At 38.2% G+C, this 19084-nt stretch overlaps 1 protein-coding gene across 2 annotated transcripts in view; it reads right to left on the bottom strand.

The window, feature by feature from the left end:
- LARS2 (leucyl-tRNA synthetase 2, mitochondrial) overlaps positions 1-19084 on the bottom strand; it is an 83407-nt gene that overhangs the window by 12425 nt on the left and 51898 nt on the right. The window contains exons 13-19 of one of the 2 annotated variants that reach the window (XM_041407889.1): positions 18823-18867; positions 18310-18408; positions 15354-15491; positions 7211-7314; positions 5838-6020; positions 3082-3251; positions 2007-2084 (exon numbers count right to left, since the gene is read on the bottom strand). In XM_041407889.1, coding sequence (XP_041263823.1) covers positions 2007-2084; positions 3082-3251; positions 5838-6020; positions 7211-7314; positions 15354-15491; positions 18310-18408; positions 18823-18867 — 817 coding nt within the window. The remainder of the gene's footprint in view (positions 1-2006; positions 2085-3081; positions 3252-5837; positions 6021-7210; positions 7315-15353; positions 15492-18309; positions 18409-18822; positions 18868-19084) is intronic. The other variant, XM_041407890.1, reaches the window with a different exon arrangement.

The following is a 19084-nucleotide window of genomic DNA, read 5'->3' as shown; positions in this document are numbered from 1 at the left end:
AATGAAACAACAAGGACAAAGAAACAAACTATTAACATTCTGAGGTGGGGAGGAAAGTAGTTGAATGAAGAAGAAAATGCAGTAATAAAACCTACAATCAATGTCTATGCTAAGGAGAGTGCAATTTCACAACAAATTGGAGACTTATGAAAATGGAGAATTAAAATCACAACTCTTGGTCATAGAGTGCCCTCTAACACTTAGAAGCTGATCCTGAAGTGGCTGATGAAGACCCTTGGGGATCTGCTCTAGCACAGAACTCTGAACACACACTCATGTGGACAAGAGTGGCCCACAAAACCATTTTGAGTGCTGCCTTTTCTAGAAGTGCAATCGTAGGCAAAACCAGAGCTATCTGAGAAGAGGTGAAGCACTTGTATATGACAGTCAAACTGTGCTGAATGCAACACACATTTTGCTTGGACAAGGTTCCATTCTACAGGATCATAGAGTGGCTTCAATAAAGCTGAATTTAGTGACAAAGTGAGGTTTTAGAGCTGAAGGAAGCCTTGGGAATGAAAAGCACAACAAAGTTTTATATTCTCATTATTTTAGTAGAGTGTCTGGCTTCTTTAGTATAGAAAATGTGCAATTTCTGGAAAAAGGTAGCTTGACTGACAAAACTTGAACTTCATTTCCCCATTTAGCTTAACTTAGGGAAAACTTAATAGAAAAGATACAGCACTAAAAGTAATCAGGTGAACTTTTGTTTCTTTGCCTAAGAGATTACATCCCATGGCAAATTCAGCTGATACATTTATTTTGTAATCTATCTCTCTAATGAAACAGCACAAAAAAAAGGTCAATACATGTCAACTCATGAAAATTATTTGATGTGAAGAAAACCCATTCTCATCAACTACAAAATTGTCCAAAACCAGAGATTTGATTGACTGCAAATGTTGTCAGAGGGCGTCTTATAGTGCAAATTATATTTGAGTAAGTTTTAGCAACTACTGCCCACTTTCAATGTTTAATCCTTGCCCACCTCTCCACTTCCTCCTTCTAACTGGGAGCAAAAGAGGAAGTGTCAGCATGCTATGTGGAAACTTATTCTTCAAAGACACTGCACTGTCTTCTTCACTGCTCAAGAAATATATCAGTGTTCAAGTATCTGGCTGTCTGTAGGACTCTGAATTTTATTTTTTTTAACATTCATTCCACCTTCCATTAACCCCAAATGCCTGTGAGTCATTGAATTGGAGATAAAGAACTGTCTGTTACCTTCCCAACACCATACAGGATGCCAGACTTAAATTGTCTCAGTACAGCACCTGTGCACAACGTACTTCACTTTTTGTTAACTTCCTTGATTGTGCTAAATAAGCACCTTGGAATCCATAATGTATAAAATGGCATTTCAATAAAGAAATTAAAGCTTTCAAAATTATATTTAATTTCTGGTCTATATCAGGTTACCATTATATGCCTGAAGGATTGCTCAACCAGATCTAAGAGTAGTAACGAAAATAATGATAATAGTTCATTATATTTATCTATCACCACTGGCTGATAAACAACATAATCTAAATAAAAAATCTTAAAACTTAAGTTCAGCAGTGTAAGCTGTCTTTGAGGACTGACCATGTGTGATTTTCCTTGCAAAGAACAACCCTTTTAAAATCAGAATGTTTGGTAATTCTATAATGTGCTACTATACCTAGTTACCTAGGCAACTTGGCTAAAATCAAGAGAACAAAGAACAGAACTAAATAAAACGTATCCTCTTCAAATTACAGGATGCAGACATAAACATCAGAATTTGGTGGATCTAATATGATCAAGCTCCTCCTGCAAAACTGTTTATAATTCAGGGTTACAGTGATATCAGAACATGCTTTTGAACTGAATGTAACTCAACAAGGCTGCTGACTTAGTAATACTGTTTATGAAGTTAATGACTTACAGAAAGCTGGACCTATACTTCAGGCAGCTCCTGCTTCGTAGAAAGACTGACAGGAGCAGTGTCTGAGAGAAAAATACCTTCATTAATATCACATACTTACATGGAGTACATTTGTGAGGCTCATCAATCGGGAAATAGCTGCATTGAACAAATGATCCTTTGTGAAGTACTCGGTTACCTTGTATTAGAAGAAAAGGTCTGTCATTAATTACTTAAAATTCTCCAACTCGGAATACTGGGTTTTTAAATGCAAAACAATTACTGGTAATCAGTTTCAGTTGGTGAAATATGTGCATCTTACCTCTTATGTAAAAATCACTTTGGTATGCAAACACATCATATGTGCAATCACATGGGTGGAGGGGAAAATAACAATCACATAAAAATTCAACTGATTAGCTTCCCTTCTGTTTCAGGATTTAAAAAGCTTCAATCAATGCTATGAAAAATGTGCATTAGTCACCCTTTATTTCTTTTAATAAAATACATTCCCTTTGCCCCTACAAGAGGCCTTCTCTCTAGTAAATCCATTTATACTGGTGAAAATTTGTTCATAGATTACAAGATTATAATTATAAAGTTTGTTAAATGATCTAGAATATCCCTCACAGCTGGGTTTAAACTGGCAAAAGTTTTTATTCACAGAAAATTACTTGAAGTTATTTTGCAGGTATTTATGTTTCCTTCTCAGTCTTGGATAACTGAATTGATATTAATCACAGCAGGAGACAACATATAGTAAGAGATGAATAACCACTTCAGTATGTTTTTCAAGGCTCTGCTAATATATTTTCACCAGTGGCTTTTTTCATTCTGTATGAAACAGCAGGCATGATAATGAGGTATGAAACAAACAGACCAAAGCTTTTGTTAGGGTAACCTACAGAACTCACCTATGGTTTTGTTACTTGAAATGGAGTTATTCGAATCCCAGATTGATAAAACTTCAATGTCATAACATTTCATTCCTTAAATGAGGCATATATCCTTTAAATAATTTCTGTCCCACAAAATTTGTAGGTAGATAAAATTATTTACATAGAGAATAATTCACTTAGAAAATTAGCTACTCATCTGGGTAAAAAAGCTTTTGGCTCCGAAAGTCAAACATATGGTTTTAGCATAAGAAGCAACTTATTTAGTAATTTAGAAACTATGTAAGTGTTTCTTTTAACCTCAGAAATCACCAGATTCTTCTGCTCCCAGATCTTTCTGGCTTCAGCCTTCTCTTTCTTATTCAGAAGCTCAGGATTGGGCATGGTTCCTGAAGTCCTTGCTTCAATGAGTTTGGTTACAAGTGCCCAGAGGCGCACCTGCCATCTCTGAACGCCGGGCATGGCATCAGCTGAGATTAATGAAAGATTTCAGAAACAAATGTCAGTTACAAGTAAAGAATTCAAAATTTTAAAGAAAAGCAGGAACAAAACATTGGAGTTAAACATTTAAAAAAACCCCTCTCTATTTTAAATGAAAGACACCAATGCAATTAAAATATCTTTACAAGTAATACTGAGTTGCCTTAATGAAAAAAAATCAGTAAGTATTTTTCTGCAATGACTTTAAAACAGATATATGTATATAGCAAGAATACAGCATAGAATATTTACTAAAATCTGTAAAATAAGCCAATATTATGTCAATGCTAGAATGCTCATCTGTTTAAATGACTTCACAAAGGAGTTGTAGGTGCTCTCATTTTTTGAACTCACAGCAGAATATAAACATATACACAAGTATGCATACACATATTTTTTCAAACTGAGAAGTTTCTTTTCAAATTTGATTTTAGCAAACATGTATACTTTTGTTGCTAGAGATGTTATTGTGCTAATGGGTATAGGCTCTGACCTTGGTACTCTCTTTTGACACAGCTTAGTTTGGGATGGGGAGACTATGAAGCTGTTGACCTTGACCCTGCAGCATCACTCCTGCTCCACGGCTGCTCACACCACAGGAGAGAATGATGTAAGCCCTGCCTTGATGTCCTCCACTGAAAGGACAAGGAATCTAGTCTGAAGGGCAATCATCCAAAGGCTATTACATCCAGAGGAGAGAAGGATCATGATAACTGAGAACCACTATTCAACACTGTCTGAATGAAAAATTCCTGTAATGGCTTTGCATGGCAAAGTTTTGGTAGGGAGGGGCTACAAGGATGATTTCTCTGGGAAGCTTCTTAGGAGCTTCCCCCATGTCTGACAGACCCAGTTGAGCCCAGGAAAAAGGGAGGGATGAAGGGAAGGTGTAAATTTGGTTTTACTTCTCATAACTCTAATTTTAATTGGTATTACATTAAATTTATTTCTCAGCTGAGTCTGTTTTGTCCATGATGGCAAATGCTGAGTGATCTCCTTGCCCTTACCTCAACCCACGAGCCTTTTGTTGTACTTTTCTCCCCTTATCCAACTAAAAAGCAAGGAGTGACAGAGCAGCTTGGTGGGCATCTGACATCCAGCCCAAGGTCAAACCCAACACAACTTGCTTAATTTCTTTCATTTAAACATTCATAATGTTGTTATAATTAAAAAATTCAGAACAAAGTATAAAGATATTTAAGAGATGTTTTTCACCTAACTTTCTATTTTCTTCTCCCCTGGAAATATCTTTAGGCAGCTAAAATCTCATTCTGTTCACATTTTCCAATACTTTTAACATTAGATGATGCCAAAATCTTCCTTTGTATTTCTCAAATGGTAAACATGTTAGCTTGAATGACGAAATACATTTTTGCTAGCATTATAACTGCATGTGCTTAGCTTTCTTACAAAAATGTTTAATCATCAAACTCTCGTATACTTTGCAACTAACATTTGGTACACACTATCCTGACAGTAATTTAATTATTCCATCTTCAAGATCAGAAAATACAGCAAAAAGATTGTGCATCGCCAAATGAGCTGCCTCAGAGGGAATTGTGTACCTGTGTAGTGTTTGGGGTGCAGCCGTTAAGGCTTGATTCTGACTCATTTTTTTAAGAGAGCTTTTCAAATGCCTAGCTCTCTGCTGTTGTGATTAGGTGGTGACAGAAAGCCAGCTGAGAACTCATAAAGCCCACTCCTCCAGTACATACAGTAGTGCAACAATATATAAAAAAACACAAATGAATATAAAGCATGACAGACACAACTGAAATAAAGTTTAGTGCAGGCTGAACTAAGTGGCAAGAACTTAACACGTGAAAGAATGAAGAACAACACTTTTTGGAACCAGGAATGGGCTGTTTTATTAAAGCCTTATGCAACAGGAAGGTGAAATGTAAATGAATGTATAAGACTACATTAAAATGTATGAATCACAGTAGGTAAAAGAAATTACGACCTGTCAGTATAAGGAATTGCATGACAGGAGTAAATAAGTGCACAGGAGGGTAATTCTTAACTTATTCAAGAAGTAAGCTCATAAAAATGTCATATCTAGAAATATCAATTACTAGGAACTCTGATTATCTTCTAATGAGATTCTTTCTGAGAACTATTTCATAGTCCATCTTAAAAAAGCCATTGCATGTGTGTTAATAAACAGAAATAGGAATATATTGTGAAGTTGTATCTTTGATCTGATATGATGAGGAAAAAAACAGATTATAAAGAAAAATAATTTTCAGTTAATCAATTACTGCTAATTTAAAAAAAGATAATGAGGCCCAAGTTTTCAGAAGAAAATACAACTTAAGAAGTAGTTTTCTTATGTGCTTTTAGCTTATAAGAGGTAAGCTGCTTGCAATAATGTAAGTTTGCCTCTTAGCGACAGCTTCGTGACCTTCCCTCCTTTAAAGGAAACAAACAATAAAACCTGTTTAAGATACTTTATTCATTCATTTTTCCAAAACTTGGGCATCAAGAACTGTATTAATTTTGTGTCTAAAATATACTACTTGAGAAAAAAGAAACAAATCCACAAGAAAACAAACTACAGAAATAATCTGACTTACTTTTAGCATCCCACAAAATGTCTTGTTCTGGAGGAGCAGCAAACAGAATGTAAAGGCGCAGGGTGTCGATGCCATACTCTTTCACTATTTCCTCAGGGTCTATTCCATTGTACTTAGATTTGCTCATTTTTTCCCAAGCAACTTGGAGCTTCTCACCAGTTTTTAGGTGAACTGGTTCACTTCCTAAATATTAAGACATACAAAAACTACTGAAAGAAATTTTGTTCACTTGTAACAGCAATTAATTTTGTTCCCTAAGCTTGAGAAGAAACAACAAGTGCTAGTGTTTCGGTTTTGTTTTTCCAAAATAGCTTAAAGAGGAATACCACCCATTCCAAACACTCTTTTCCTTCCCAAATTTTTCCTGTGTTAATGTTTTTAACACAGTGATAATGTTTTTAACCAGTGATATCCTAAAGCTTCCATCCCATCATTACAAAAAGTCTTCTACCATTTGGAAGCTGTATCTGGCATGCATTCTAAGTGCTGCCTTGACAGCTCCTGATATGTAAACTTTTTTATAACCATGACATTTAAAACTTCCTAGATAGTATATTGATTTGACACAATTCTGACCTGTACTTAGCTTTTGCAAATACCAAAGTTATAGGTTCCAATTGCAGTAAGTTATCCTGAAAAGAGTGTGTTTTCTCTTGCATGAATTTAGAGACAGTTGGACACTAACACTGAAAAAAGTGCAACTGAGTAAAACCCTCTACTAAAAAACCCCAATCTTTTCTACTTTCTAGAAGAAAATGGGGTAGCAGAAAGTGGCAAAATTTAAGAGGGTGGGGTTGGTTGGTTGATTTTTAACTGTCTTGCAGGGTTTGTATCCAGTAAAAACAAGGATGTATGAGAGGAATGCTTAAGAGAGGCAAATACAACCAAACCATTTTTGTTAATACAGGTGCCAGAGGAATGACTGGTCCAACTAATGAAGTGAAGGCTCTGCAAAGAACTTGAGAACGAGCACTGTTTCCTTAAAGTTTGACATTCCTAATACCTACTGAATACCACTGCACCTGTGTTAGTTTTGCCATAATGATTTTGTAGGTTGCCTATTTGCTGGGACTAACTGGCTCCATTCACCAGGTTGCTGAGCACTGTCTTAACAAAACTGACTTTTGATCTTTTGGACTACACTGGAGCCAAAATAATACCACAGCACTGCTTCTATGTTTGGATGCAATTAAAAGCTGCTCTGTTAGTAGGATCTCTGTGTACTCAGCAGTACGTGTAAATCCAAAACTCACAGAAATTGCTCTCCAGTTTAAATATTAGCTTCATTTTCTCATCCAATTTTTCCCAGCACTGAAGCAGTCCCTGGCTTTAGGGATGCACCTATGCTGATTTTCCCATGCAGTTTCTCTTACCAGTGAGATCAACCTCCTCTCTCTTCAAACACTGGCCTGTTGTTGTTAGTCTGAATGTCTGATTCTTGATAAGACCTTGAACCAAGAGCTTATGGAAAGGCTCCCTAAGGATGGAAGGAAAAAGAAACTTCTCTGTTGAAAAGAGCTGTCAAAAGCATACTTTATGATAAGCCTCAGGTGTTGAGCCAATCAGGCACAATTTTTTAATGAAACAAGAATTTCAAGTTGACTATACATAAATAGTTGTCACCTTAGAGTACTTTGTGCATTGATTAAAGGTGGTTGGCTGGCAAGTCTAAGTATTTATTTGCATTCTGCTCACATTCTTGTACCCTAATTTACTACTAAGTTATTCTAACACCACTTTTCAAATTAGCATATGGATAACACACAGAAGTTTCTTGGCCAACAGTACTATTTCCCTAACTTCAAGCTAAATCTCTTGCGTGAAAGCATTCAAGTACCTGGCCTCATTGTCTTACAAATATTTAGTTCTAGCTTCTCTCTGAGTAGTACAGGATTTTGAATAAATCAAAATGCTGTTGCACATTTCTTGCTATAAACAGATAAGACAGTTTCTCTAACATAAGCACCCACATGTCTTGGCCCCTTGCAGAACTAGCCAGGAAGGCCTGGCTGTATGAAAAAGTGTACTAGAGAAAGGGCAGTGCTGAAAAGTTCATACCTCAGTGCATCAATTTTTTAGCACCTTACTTTTCTAGCAAAAATTTACATCAGGGAGAGTAAACTCACATGAAATTAATATATGACAGGGCTAAAAAGAGCCTTGAAAGGCAGTAGTGCACTCAGCAAGAAATAAACTCTAAGTAAACACTGCTCTGGTTGACACACTATTGTGGCCCCCTCCTTTAATGATCTTGCATTTCTAATGCATTGAGTCACACGTTTGTCACTGTCACTGTTTTCACTGAAAAAAAAGGCAAGAAAATTAATCTCTAAAGCTTTTGGGTCCCACTCAGTAGAACAGGAAACAGTTCTAACATAGCTTTAAGAACAGTAGGGGCCAGGGAAGGAGGCATGGAGCCAGTCCCAGAAAGCACACACAGTCTGGAAGCCTTCTCATGGGACCCTCCAGCACAGGGACATCAGCGACCATCATTCTGGAGGACGTGATCATCAGCACTGGTTAATACTGACTTGCACCTCCTAATGCTGACATGTGTGTGCAACATTAAACAATCTGAATTTTCTACACTTTTTACTTAATGAAACCTCAAATGTGTACAAAAAAACTTATGTAAAAAGGATGCATTATTTCTATAAACTTTTTTTAAAAAAAGACAGAGTATACCCATCTAAAAAATAAGTAGCAAAACCAGACTTCCACATCTTATTTATTAGGTGTACAAAAAAGTCATAATCCAAAACATGATTCACTGTTAAGGAATTAATATAGAATTTTACATTATTAAGAAATATGAATTACATGACAATTTATCTCACAATTTAAAATGAAGTAATTTAATAAAACAATTAAAGTATTATTAAATTACAGAATAATTAGGCATGTTTTTATCATATTAAAGCAGGCATACTCCAAGTACTACTCCTTAAACACTTTTGATGACTCTGAAGTAAGAAGATATTTGAAAACAAAACTATAAACTGGGAGAGAAAGTGACAGGCTTCATATTTTATCTTCAGTATGCTCAAGTTTGAACATGAGTTTCCATCCTTGCATATTTTGTATACTTATAAATATTGTGCAAGTACTGGCACATATTGATGTATCACTCAGTCACAAAGAAGTATGAGTCTCTGCCACGCCACCTGGCTTTATCAACAATGTTAACTAAGAGCAACTCAAGCATCTCTATAAATATTTTGTAGATGATACTTCAGAGGTTGATGAAAAATCTTGTTGTTTAGAAGTAAAGGAACTTAAGGGAATGAGAACTGAAGTAAAATTTAGAGTAAAAATTTAGAGTAAAATGAAGAAAAACTATTTCAAAAACAGGATGCAAAAATAATCTAAAATGACAAAAAATTATTATAAATTATCCAAGTGGATTAGAAGGTAAAAACTGGGAACAAAAACTTTGTAACCCTATCAACAACAATGGTGGGAAAATCCTTCAGGATAAAACAGTTTATGATACATTTCTTCTGTCTCTACAAACTGCAGACATAACACCACAGGAAAAAAAAATTCCCTCCCTATCATTCAGTACTTCAGTCTGTTTAAGATCTCAAACAGTTATTAAAATAGCTACACTTCCTGCTATCTAAAGTAAAGCTAATGAGGTAGCCAGATCATCCAAATCAGACAGGACTCTCCACTGGAAGTGATTTTTCAAGGAACACTTATTTTTAATGACAAAGAGTTAGTTCAGATCCTACGCCAAGTTACTAAAAACTGAATGCAGGAACGAGCATTTCTTATTTTTGTTTATGCTGACAGGGGCTACAAAAATGCAACACAAAATACATTACCAAGTATGGGGAAAACAAACCCCAACCATGTGTCCCTAGTGGGAGACCGCAGGAGTATGGAGGCATGCCCAAAACGAGAAAGCCAGAGCCCATCTGCTAAACACAGGGCTCTAAACCAAACTGAGCCCTGCACTGTATGCACAGTGATTTTGGCAGTGTTCTGGTGGCTCCCTCTCATGTTCACATGCAGAGTTACACTTGAATTCATGTTCATAAAACTGCACACCTCAAACAAGCCCCTTCAAAGGCAGGGATGCACTTCATGGCTGCATAAGGGAACTGCCAAGGGGCTGCAGCATAGCAGGGATGATGCCATTCTGACCTCAATACTGCAGCACCCGGTCAGGGCAGCATAAATACCTCCTGATCCAAAACACCAAGAATAATAAAATTAAGCCATTTTCAGACACACTGACATTTCTGGCACAGAAGAGGAGTCTGGAGTTTCTCTGAATGCTTGGTCGTGTTTCAGACTGTAGGTATAACGGAATGGGATAGGCTTTCACCTGCCTGTGAAGTTTGTGCTCACGCTGGGGTGTCTGCACTGAGACCTTGCCCATATTACAGCTTTTGATCATGCTGTACATCCCACCTGCAGTGTGCCTGACACCTCTGAGAAGGATCAGCTAGCCATGAAGTCTGTAATCCATCTTTTCCTTTCGCTAATGTTCATATACAGGTTAATCTCTATGAGACTAATCTAGGACCATGCAATGGATAGTAGGGCAAGCATGACAGACAGATCAGGAATTCCTGCTCAGTGCCATGTTCTCATGCTCTTTGCTTTGCTCTGTGCAGGGTGAGCAGCAGGACTTTCAATCCTAGTACAAATGACCAGGCTGGAAGAACTCTGTGCAGCCTGACACAGTGATAAAACAGTGAATTCAGAAAAAGGGATAACCCTGGCAAGGGAGCTCACTACATGTATTTGTACCCTGCACCTTTAGAGAGGCTGAGGGAGCCTGTGTGAAGACAAGAGTAGGTCAGTTACTATTGGCTGAGTCCAGGAGTCTGTGAAACCTGCTGTAAGATACAGCTCAGCAACCTTGTGGAGGTGACTGAAGGATGTGGAAACTGATAATTTTAGGCAAAAAAGAAAAAAAAAAAGCTATAACAATATTAAATGTTCAAGATTCCACACAGTTAACAACTGAGAAATTTGGCTTAAAATCAGCACTAGAGATAAGGTCCTAAATGAATGCAGAGAAGCTGAAGCATCGTTCCTTCACAGAACAAGCTATTTCTGTCACACACACATCTTCTTTTATTCTGTAACTCAGCTATGTGAAAAATAGTGCTTTCTTACTCTGTAAGAGTCAAATCTGCTGACTTAACGGCAAAAATAAAATTTTTTAATTGCTTTATAACTCTTCAGGGAGAGTGTGCTAGATTCCGTTTCCAATTATTCATCAGACAGAACTGATTACTGAAGTCTAGGGCAGAACCAAATTCTGTGTAACTTGTACTTGCACAGCTGAGCAGGTGCAATGGAGAATGTCAGCGCACGCCAGCCATGGTGGATTAAGCTGGAACAGAGGAGGAGTTTTCTGGCCCCAGCTGCCTACCTGGCCCCTCTCCCAGCAGTGGTCACAGCTGGGAGGGCTTGCTGCCTTGTGAATTATTTATAGAACCAATGCATTTTACAGACGAGACTGCCAGAACAAACTGACATCAATTTGGGCTTAATCTGGTATCACATGTATGAATACCCAGAGGGTACCACTTATTCTGCCTTGTCATTACTGAGAAATTGAGCAGCATTTCTTTCCCACCATCTTCAGTCCAATGCATTAAAAAATAAAAGACCATGCCTCATCTTGAGGGGATATTTAAGCTATACTGACACCTTTACAATTCTAAATTCTAATTCTAAATGTCTACATTTAAACACTGTATTTTCACTGCATGTATGTGTGTCTGTAAATGCCTATTTCATACATGTTGCCTGTAACATTTCTGTAATAATCCTTACACCATATTTGGAAAGATTGCTTTGAAAATCCAAACTACAAGAATTTTAATTTCTGTTTTCAACCACATTACTATATAAATAGGCACTAAAGACTACCCATCATTAAAGACCACCCAGAAGTATTTCAGTGGTTTTGAACATCACAGGATAGGAGCTAAACAATGAAAATTTCCATAAAGAAAACATATCAAAATGAAAAACTACTACAGATAAGTAGGGGAATCATAAAAATTTTTAAGGACGCTAGATGACACTTTAAATGGTGGCAGCTCTCATCAGCTGATATAACAGCTTTATTTATTTAATCAGTGAAAAAGACCTAAGCTACTAGACAGAGATTGAAAATGCACAAGAGGGCAGTGTTTTTTAACATTTTAGTGTTTTCCCTCAGATCTGTAGGTTTTGACATCATGACTTTGAGCTTCCTAACAATAAGCCTGTTGTTTCTAATTACACTTTTCAGATCTTTCAGATCAGCCTTGAGCAGTTCAAACAGAAGACTGAGCAAAAGTGGCTTCTGGTTAACACTAAAACATTTAAAATACATGGTAATATTTATAAAGGAGTTATGATTTCCATAAGAAACCAAAATCCTAATTTGACTTAATGGCTTCAAAGCACCAAATGCTTTACCTTGCATAGAGCTAAAGCAATTGAACAATTTTGTGCATGATGATGAATTTGTTACAGTCATCTTGCAGTCTGAGCACACACCTAAGCATTTCATACACCCGGCCCTCAGGGCAATGCTCTAACACATCTTCACATGTGCAACAGCTCTTGAGATTGTATACGATGCCAAAGGAATTCTCCAGAGTCTTGCAAACTGCTTCTGCAGAAAGCAACTTCTATTTTCTTCTGCCATTGTCACTAGACGTAGTCAGTGCTTCTTAAGGATTGTTCTTAACTGAAGGTAGAGTTTTCTTCTGTAATTTACCACATTTAGACCAGCCTACAATACACAGTTTCTGTGCTACCTCTCTGTCACACCAGAGTGTGAACAAAACACATTCCAGTGTAATGCAGGTACAGAATCACAGAATCCTTAGAATAATGCAGGTTGGAAGGGACCTTTGCAAGTCATTTGGTGCAACTCTTTTCTCATATCAGACCTAACTTCAGGTTGTTCAGGGCCCTGTCCAGCTGCGTTAAGAAAATATGCAATGATGGAGATGCCACAATGTCTCAAGTCAAATGGTTCCAGTCTCATCACCTCCCCTGACAAAACTGTATTCCTTCTGTCCAGCTGAAACTTGCTACAATCTGTGACTGTTACTCCTTTCCTTTCTCTGTACATCTCAGAGAAGAGTCTGGCTCTATCTTCTCTATAAACCTCCTTTAGGTAACAGTAGATAGCAATTACATTCCCTCCTTAACCTTCTCCTCTCCATGAGGAACACACTCAACTCCCTTAGCCTCTTCTTGTATGTCATACGCTCCAACCCTGACTATGGTGGTGCTCCTCTTCTAGACCCTCTTCAGTTCCTCACACTGGGGTGAGAGCCTCAAAACTAGACACAGTGTTCCAGTTGCTCCTGAATGATGAGAAGAGATAACCAAAGCTGGGCATGGTTTTGCTAGCAGAGTATACTGTCACGCTATACTGTCATGCCAGCTGCTGACCCACCTCTAACTTGCTGTTCACCAGGACCTCCAAGCTCTTCTCTGTTGTAATCCTCCCCACACAGATGGCACAGCCCCAAATGTTCTGTTGAAGTAATGGTAAAAGATATGCACAGCTCTCTCCTCATCCACCGATGGAATCACCTCATCACAGAAGGAAAGCAGATTAAGTCGGGCATAATTTCTTCTTGGTAAATCCATGGTGGCTGCTCCAGTCACCTTGCCTCTCATGCCTGGAACTTGTATGTGTCTGGCTTACTGAAGTGAACTCAATCCTACTCCACAATGGGCAGTATCTCTTGCCTTCAAACTTTCCTACTAAGCACAGACCTTGACAGCAAAGGCTAAGGCAAAGACTTTTCTTTCTACTTAGGCTCTTTGTTGGATTTTGCATCAGGCCAATGTCTTCCTTGCTGTTCTTTTCAATGTATGTCCAGAAGCTCTTCTTACTACCTTCACATTCTTCACTAGTTTCAATATCTGATGAGCTATGACCTTTCCATAATCCATATTGCCTATCCAGTAAAGGCTTCTACATTCCTCCAGGGGTAGCCCCTCCTTACTTTCCTTGCACTTATTTTGCTCTTCTTGAAGTCACACAGGAGGTCCCTTTTCCAGCTGGCCTCTTTCCAAGCCTTTTTTTCTAGCACACCACTCACTCTGCAAGCAAATCTCCCCTGCCCTGTGATCTCACTTTGTATTGATAGTACTTCAGCCACTAATGTGGTTAATGTTATTTTGGAAGGCTGAAGTATTTGACTAGTAAAAGAACATTTTGCTGCTGTGTGTTACAGCTCCACTAGATGGCTGATGGAAAATAGGATTGTAAAATCTTTTGTAGAATTAATAAGCCTAAAATTGCTTGCAAGGGAAAGCTTTAAAATTCTCTGCTTGAAGGCACAGCACCTCTGAGAGGAAGGGTCTGCTTTGAAAGGTCCACTCAGAGAGAAGAAACAGCCTTCCTGCTGCAGCTACACAGGCTGCAGACAACAGAGTGAAACAGGTACACAAATCATCTATATCCAATATTTCAATCAAACTATTGTACAGCCAAGAACGAGTTATTAAAACACATTGCCTATTTTCATCAAAAATAGGAAATACCTTGGGAAACATTCCGCTAGCTGCAGCAACTTGTCCATCTTTTTCTGGCACATAACTACTTAAATTCTGATTTTGTAGCAAAACTACAGTATTTGAGTGAGTTCAGTGATATATATATTTAGACTCCTCTTTAACATCAAGGTTTTAGAGGGAATACTTGTAAATAATGAATTTATTTACATGAGTTGCAGCTGAGAAATCACTGAGCAGTTCTTCTCATGAGGCCACTCATTTTGACTCACTCTATTCAGTCATCTCTGCTGATGGCAGAACAGAACAGAGCATGGGCCAGAATTTCCTTGTTCTGTCACCAGTACTCTTCAAGCTGAGGAAGGCATTTTAGGGTACAAAAGAGCTGAATTTCAGTGGAAATGGGGATGTCAAGCTCAGAACCTATCTAAGAGGACAAAGAACAGAACAACATATGACTCACCTTCTTCCATCACACTTTACCTCTAACCAAAACAGAGAACAGTGAATTAGGCTATAGCAGCAGCATCAACAAGAAGAATTAAAAGTAATTATATAAAATTAATTAAATAAAAAATAAATTGACATGAGATAAATATATTGCTTTTGCCTATCAAGAAGTGTTTTGTACTGCTCAGATCCAATTATACAGTGACTTATAAGAGTGCTTTGTTTTTTACATATGCATGGTTCCACTGAAATTAATGCTATTATTGGTAGGAAGTTACCTAATTTGAAATAATAGCACTGCACAGAATGCCTGAAGTTACTCGTTTGTGCACGCTTTTGCAGGCTGGAAGTCTACAGCAGCACTTTATCACTTGCTCTGAGCCAGTTAATACTCATGCAATAAAAACCTTTGTATGAACACATACAGGAAGTGCAACTCACTGTGAGAAACCAAGTACTTAATTAAGGCTTATTCAATGTCATGTTCCACCGTCTCAACAATGTCCAGTAATACTCTTGTGACTCAAAAGAAATATGAAAGATTAGAATAGAAATATATATAAAGCTTACTTGTGTTTAGTCATCTTTAGATCGTGGCAAAAATGGCTGAAGAACCTTGCATAGAATAAGTGCATAACTGCATGCTCCTTTCCTCCGATGTACAAATCCACAGGCATCCAGTAGTCTGCTAAGTCACTATTAAAGGGCCTGACAAAACACAATTATAGGAAAAAATCCAGTGTTGAAAGAAAAAATCAGCACTACTGAAGTAGCTCATCATCCTTAACTGGACAACACTGTTTACTCTGAGCAATACATGTGTAATAAAACTTTCAGTTTGCTATCAGATCTTTTTGTTTTTTTAAGACATAAATGCTTATTATAGACAAAAATTTAATTTCCGCTGAGATGTAGATCCACAAAAAGATTATTTTCCTATATTTCAGGCAAGCAATTACCTGAGAAAGCAATGAAAACGCTTGACTGCTCTTTAAATGACTTTTTGTAAATACCCTGTGGCTGGCTTTAAATTTTTTAGTATTTATCAAGCTTTATATACAAATATATTAGAATGAAAGACAAAAGACATGACCACTTAAAACCAGTTTTTTAAAGTGACAGTTTGCATTGTTGCCATTAGAGGGCAATGATGCAGTTTAAGGCTGCAGAACCCTCTGTAGAGTGAGATGGGTCACAGCACTCGAATGAAGGATGCTCGATGAAATGACAGTAAATTTGCCATTAACAGCATATTTGCATATCATTGGAGGTCACCTGAATGGTTTCCCAGCATTGCTTACTGCTTCATTCCATATTTCTACGTCTCCTGTAGTGGGCCCACAAAATACAATTTGTACAGAGGTTTTTCTCTTCAAGCTTTCGCTTCAAGCCCCTGCTCTAACAAATTTATTTGTTTTGTCTGTCTGATTATTCCATCTGTAATTTTTGTTACAGTGATACTTCCTCCCTCACAGATGAGCCCAGAAGCAAATCATGGATCTGGGATTCATGTCTTTGGTGGAACAAATCAAACCTAACTTGTTCATAGGGTTCCAGAATCAACAGAATAATTCTCTGTAGACTAGTGAAATATGGTTTATGGAAATGAAGGATTTACATATGCATAGCTTAGTTAAAAGAACTAACGAAATAAATCAAATGCAGGCAGCAAATTAGTGCACAAGTCCATATAAATGTCCTCATTTCAGTGTAAAACAGATTAGACTACACTAAGCTGTTACTTTGACAGTTGGATGTTACATCTGACTATTTATTCTTCAGCTTTTGGAAAAGTCCCTCTTGCCCACATACAAAAAATACTTCAAACTGTAATGGAGAGGAAGCAATCTGCCGAACTCAGTAATAGCAGTAATATATTCATGCTATCACTAGAAAATAATTAAAACTGGCAAGAAATAAAAGAGTTCACAGAAGATTTTTCTCTAGTTTAACCAAACTAGTGCTGCCAATACAAAAAAAAAAATTATTGGCCCAGCAATACTGTCACTGAGTATATGTAGTATGTTCCCAGTCACTGCTCTGCACAATAAATAAACAAATACATGCTCAAACAGCCCATCATGTGGTACCAATGTTTTAAAATGTGATTCTTCCTGTCTTCCTCAGACTATATAGTAGGGATGCTGCACTCATTCTTCTTTGGAAAAAAGGGTGCTATCAAGCAGCGCTACTACAGCCAGACTATGAAGCAGAAAAACAGCTAAATAACTACATCTGTCTCCCCACACTCTCCATGCTGCAGACATTAGTCCACAGCACATGAAAAATCTCCTTTCATTAACTACGCATGTAGTGGAAGTGCTGACACAGCAAGACATTGCTGTGATGCCTTTTCACTCGAGGTCTGCACACAAGGAAATGGCAAGAGTCACCAGAATTTAAAAGGAGAGAAAGGAAGGTTCCAGGTTTGGCAGCTGGATGTTACACTGGACTTTTCCTCTTCTTACCAGTGGAACAGCACTGCCTGTCCACACACTGAACTACTCAGTGCATTGCCAGGGAGGTATAGCCAGCAATTTACCATGGCAGGCTGCTATTCCTGATGGCACCCCCCACTAAGAACTTCAGCTCCTCAGCTGAACATTTTCTCTGTGCCCTGCCCCATAATTCCCATTCATGCAAATTTCTGCTCCTTGCCCTGTAGCTCCTGTGCTTACACAGTTGTGCTTACACATCCTGCTCTTCTAGATCTCCTGACACAGGAGCAATCAAAGACCACATTTTTAGACCAGCTCCATATATTGTCCTAGTTTTGACTGTGATAAGAGTTCTTTTTCTTCTGAATAACTGGTACAGTGCTGTGCTTTGAATTCAGTATGAGAATAATGTTGATAACACGCAGATGTTCTGGTTGCTGCTGAGCAGGGTGTACTGTAAACCAAGGACTTCTTAGTCTCTCATGCTCTGCCAGAGAGCACGTGTACAAAGAAGCTGGTAGGAAGCAATGCCAGGAAGGCTGACCCAGACTGCCCAAAGGGATATTCCAGACCATGGACTGTCATGCCCAGTAGATAAATAAACCTGGGGAGTTGGCTGGGAGATGCCAATCTCTGCTAAGGGATGAGCTGGGCAGCGGTCAGCAGATGGTGAGCAATTATATAGTGCATCACTTATTTTTCCTGGGTTTTCTCTCTCTATTTCTCCCTCTCATTTTATTATAATTATTATTATACTTTGTTTCAGTTATTAAACTGTTCTTATACAAGCCATGATTTTTACTTTTTTTTCCCCTCCTCCTAACTGTCCTCCCCAGCCCACAGAATGTGTGGGGGGGGTGAGCAAGCAGCCGTGTGGTACTTAAATGCCAGCTGGGGTTAAAGCACACCCCCTACCCTGTGCTGTGCTCAGGCCCAAAGGGCAGGCACATAATGAGGGCAGTGCAGGGATTTACCCTGCCAGTAGACTGCAGCTAGGAGCTGGAACCAGCTGACTGTGTGGTCTCTTTGTTCCCTTGTGTTCTGTGTAGCAGGCTTGTCCCCAGTGGCGCTGTGCCTGCAGCCCTCACCTGTCGGTGTTGTGAGGGTCAGTGTACCTCAGGTAGTACCAAGCAGAATCAACAAATGTATCCATGGTATCGACCTCCCGCCGTGCTGCTGCCTTGCACCTGAGCAAGAGAGGAGAAAAGCTTTCTTTAGATAAGCGACAAGTTTGGAAAAAACCCAAACAAACATGGACAGAGTGACCATAAAGACATTTAGATTCAAAACAGCAGCCCGAAGAGTGACATGTTCAGAAAAAGTGCAACAACAGTAACAGGACTGACTTCTTCCCTCTCCCTCCCAAAGCACAGCAAAAGCGAGCCAAAAAGAAGCCTGAGCAGCCATCACATCCAGCAACAGCACAAGATGGCACTGCACTGGACAGCCCTCTCAATCTTAGAATTTTTTAGAATTGCCTTTTTAAAAGCTACAAAGCACAGACAAGCCTACTTTGCCATAAAGTTAATGGGTACTGAATATAGATCACACTCGTTAGGTACCAGCAGATTTAGCAGAAAGGTCAGGTGGTTGCCACTCACTGATTGTCTGTACAAAATGGTCTTTGCAGATTCCATTTATTATCTCTAGAAAAAATTAACTTAGTTTAATTTCAGCTTTCACTGAGATCAAATCTCTTCTAGACCTTGTAACACAATTTTAATTTGTGATTACAGTAAATTGATTTTTGCTTGTAATTATATTGGCAGCCCTAAGGAACAGTTTCAAAATAGATTTTAGGAGCTCAGGTTACTTTCTGTTAATTTCTCCTTGAATATTCGTTGTTTGTAAGAGCCAATAATC

Source organism: Onychostruthus taczanowskii, unplaced genomic scaffold, assembly GCF_017590055.1.
Source record: "Onychostruthus taczanowskii isolate IOZ18803 unplaced genomic scaffold, ASM1759005v1 scaffold28, whole genome shotgun sequence".
Taxonomy (NCBI): Eukaryota; Metazoa; Chordata; class Aves; order Passeriformes; family Passeridae; genus Onychostruthus; species Onychostruthus taczanowskii.
The sequence above is the reverse complement of the archived record's forward strand: the minus strand, read 5'-3'. Positions and strand labels throughout refer to the sequence as shown.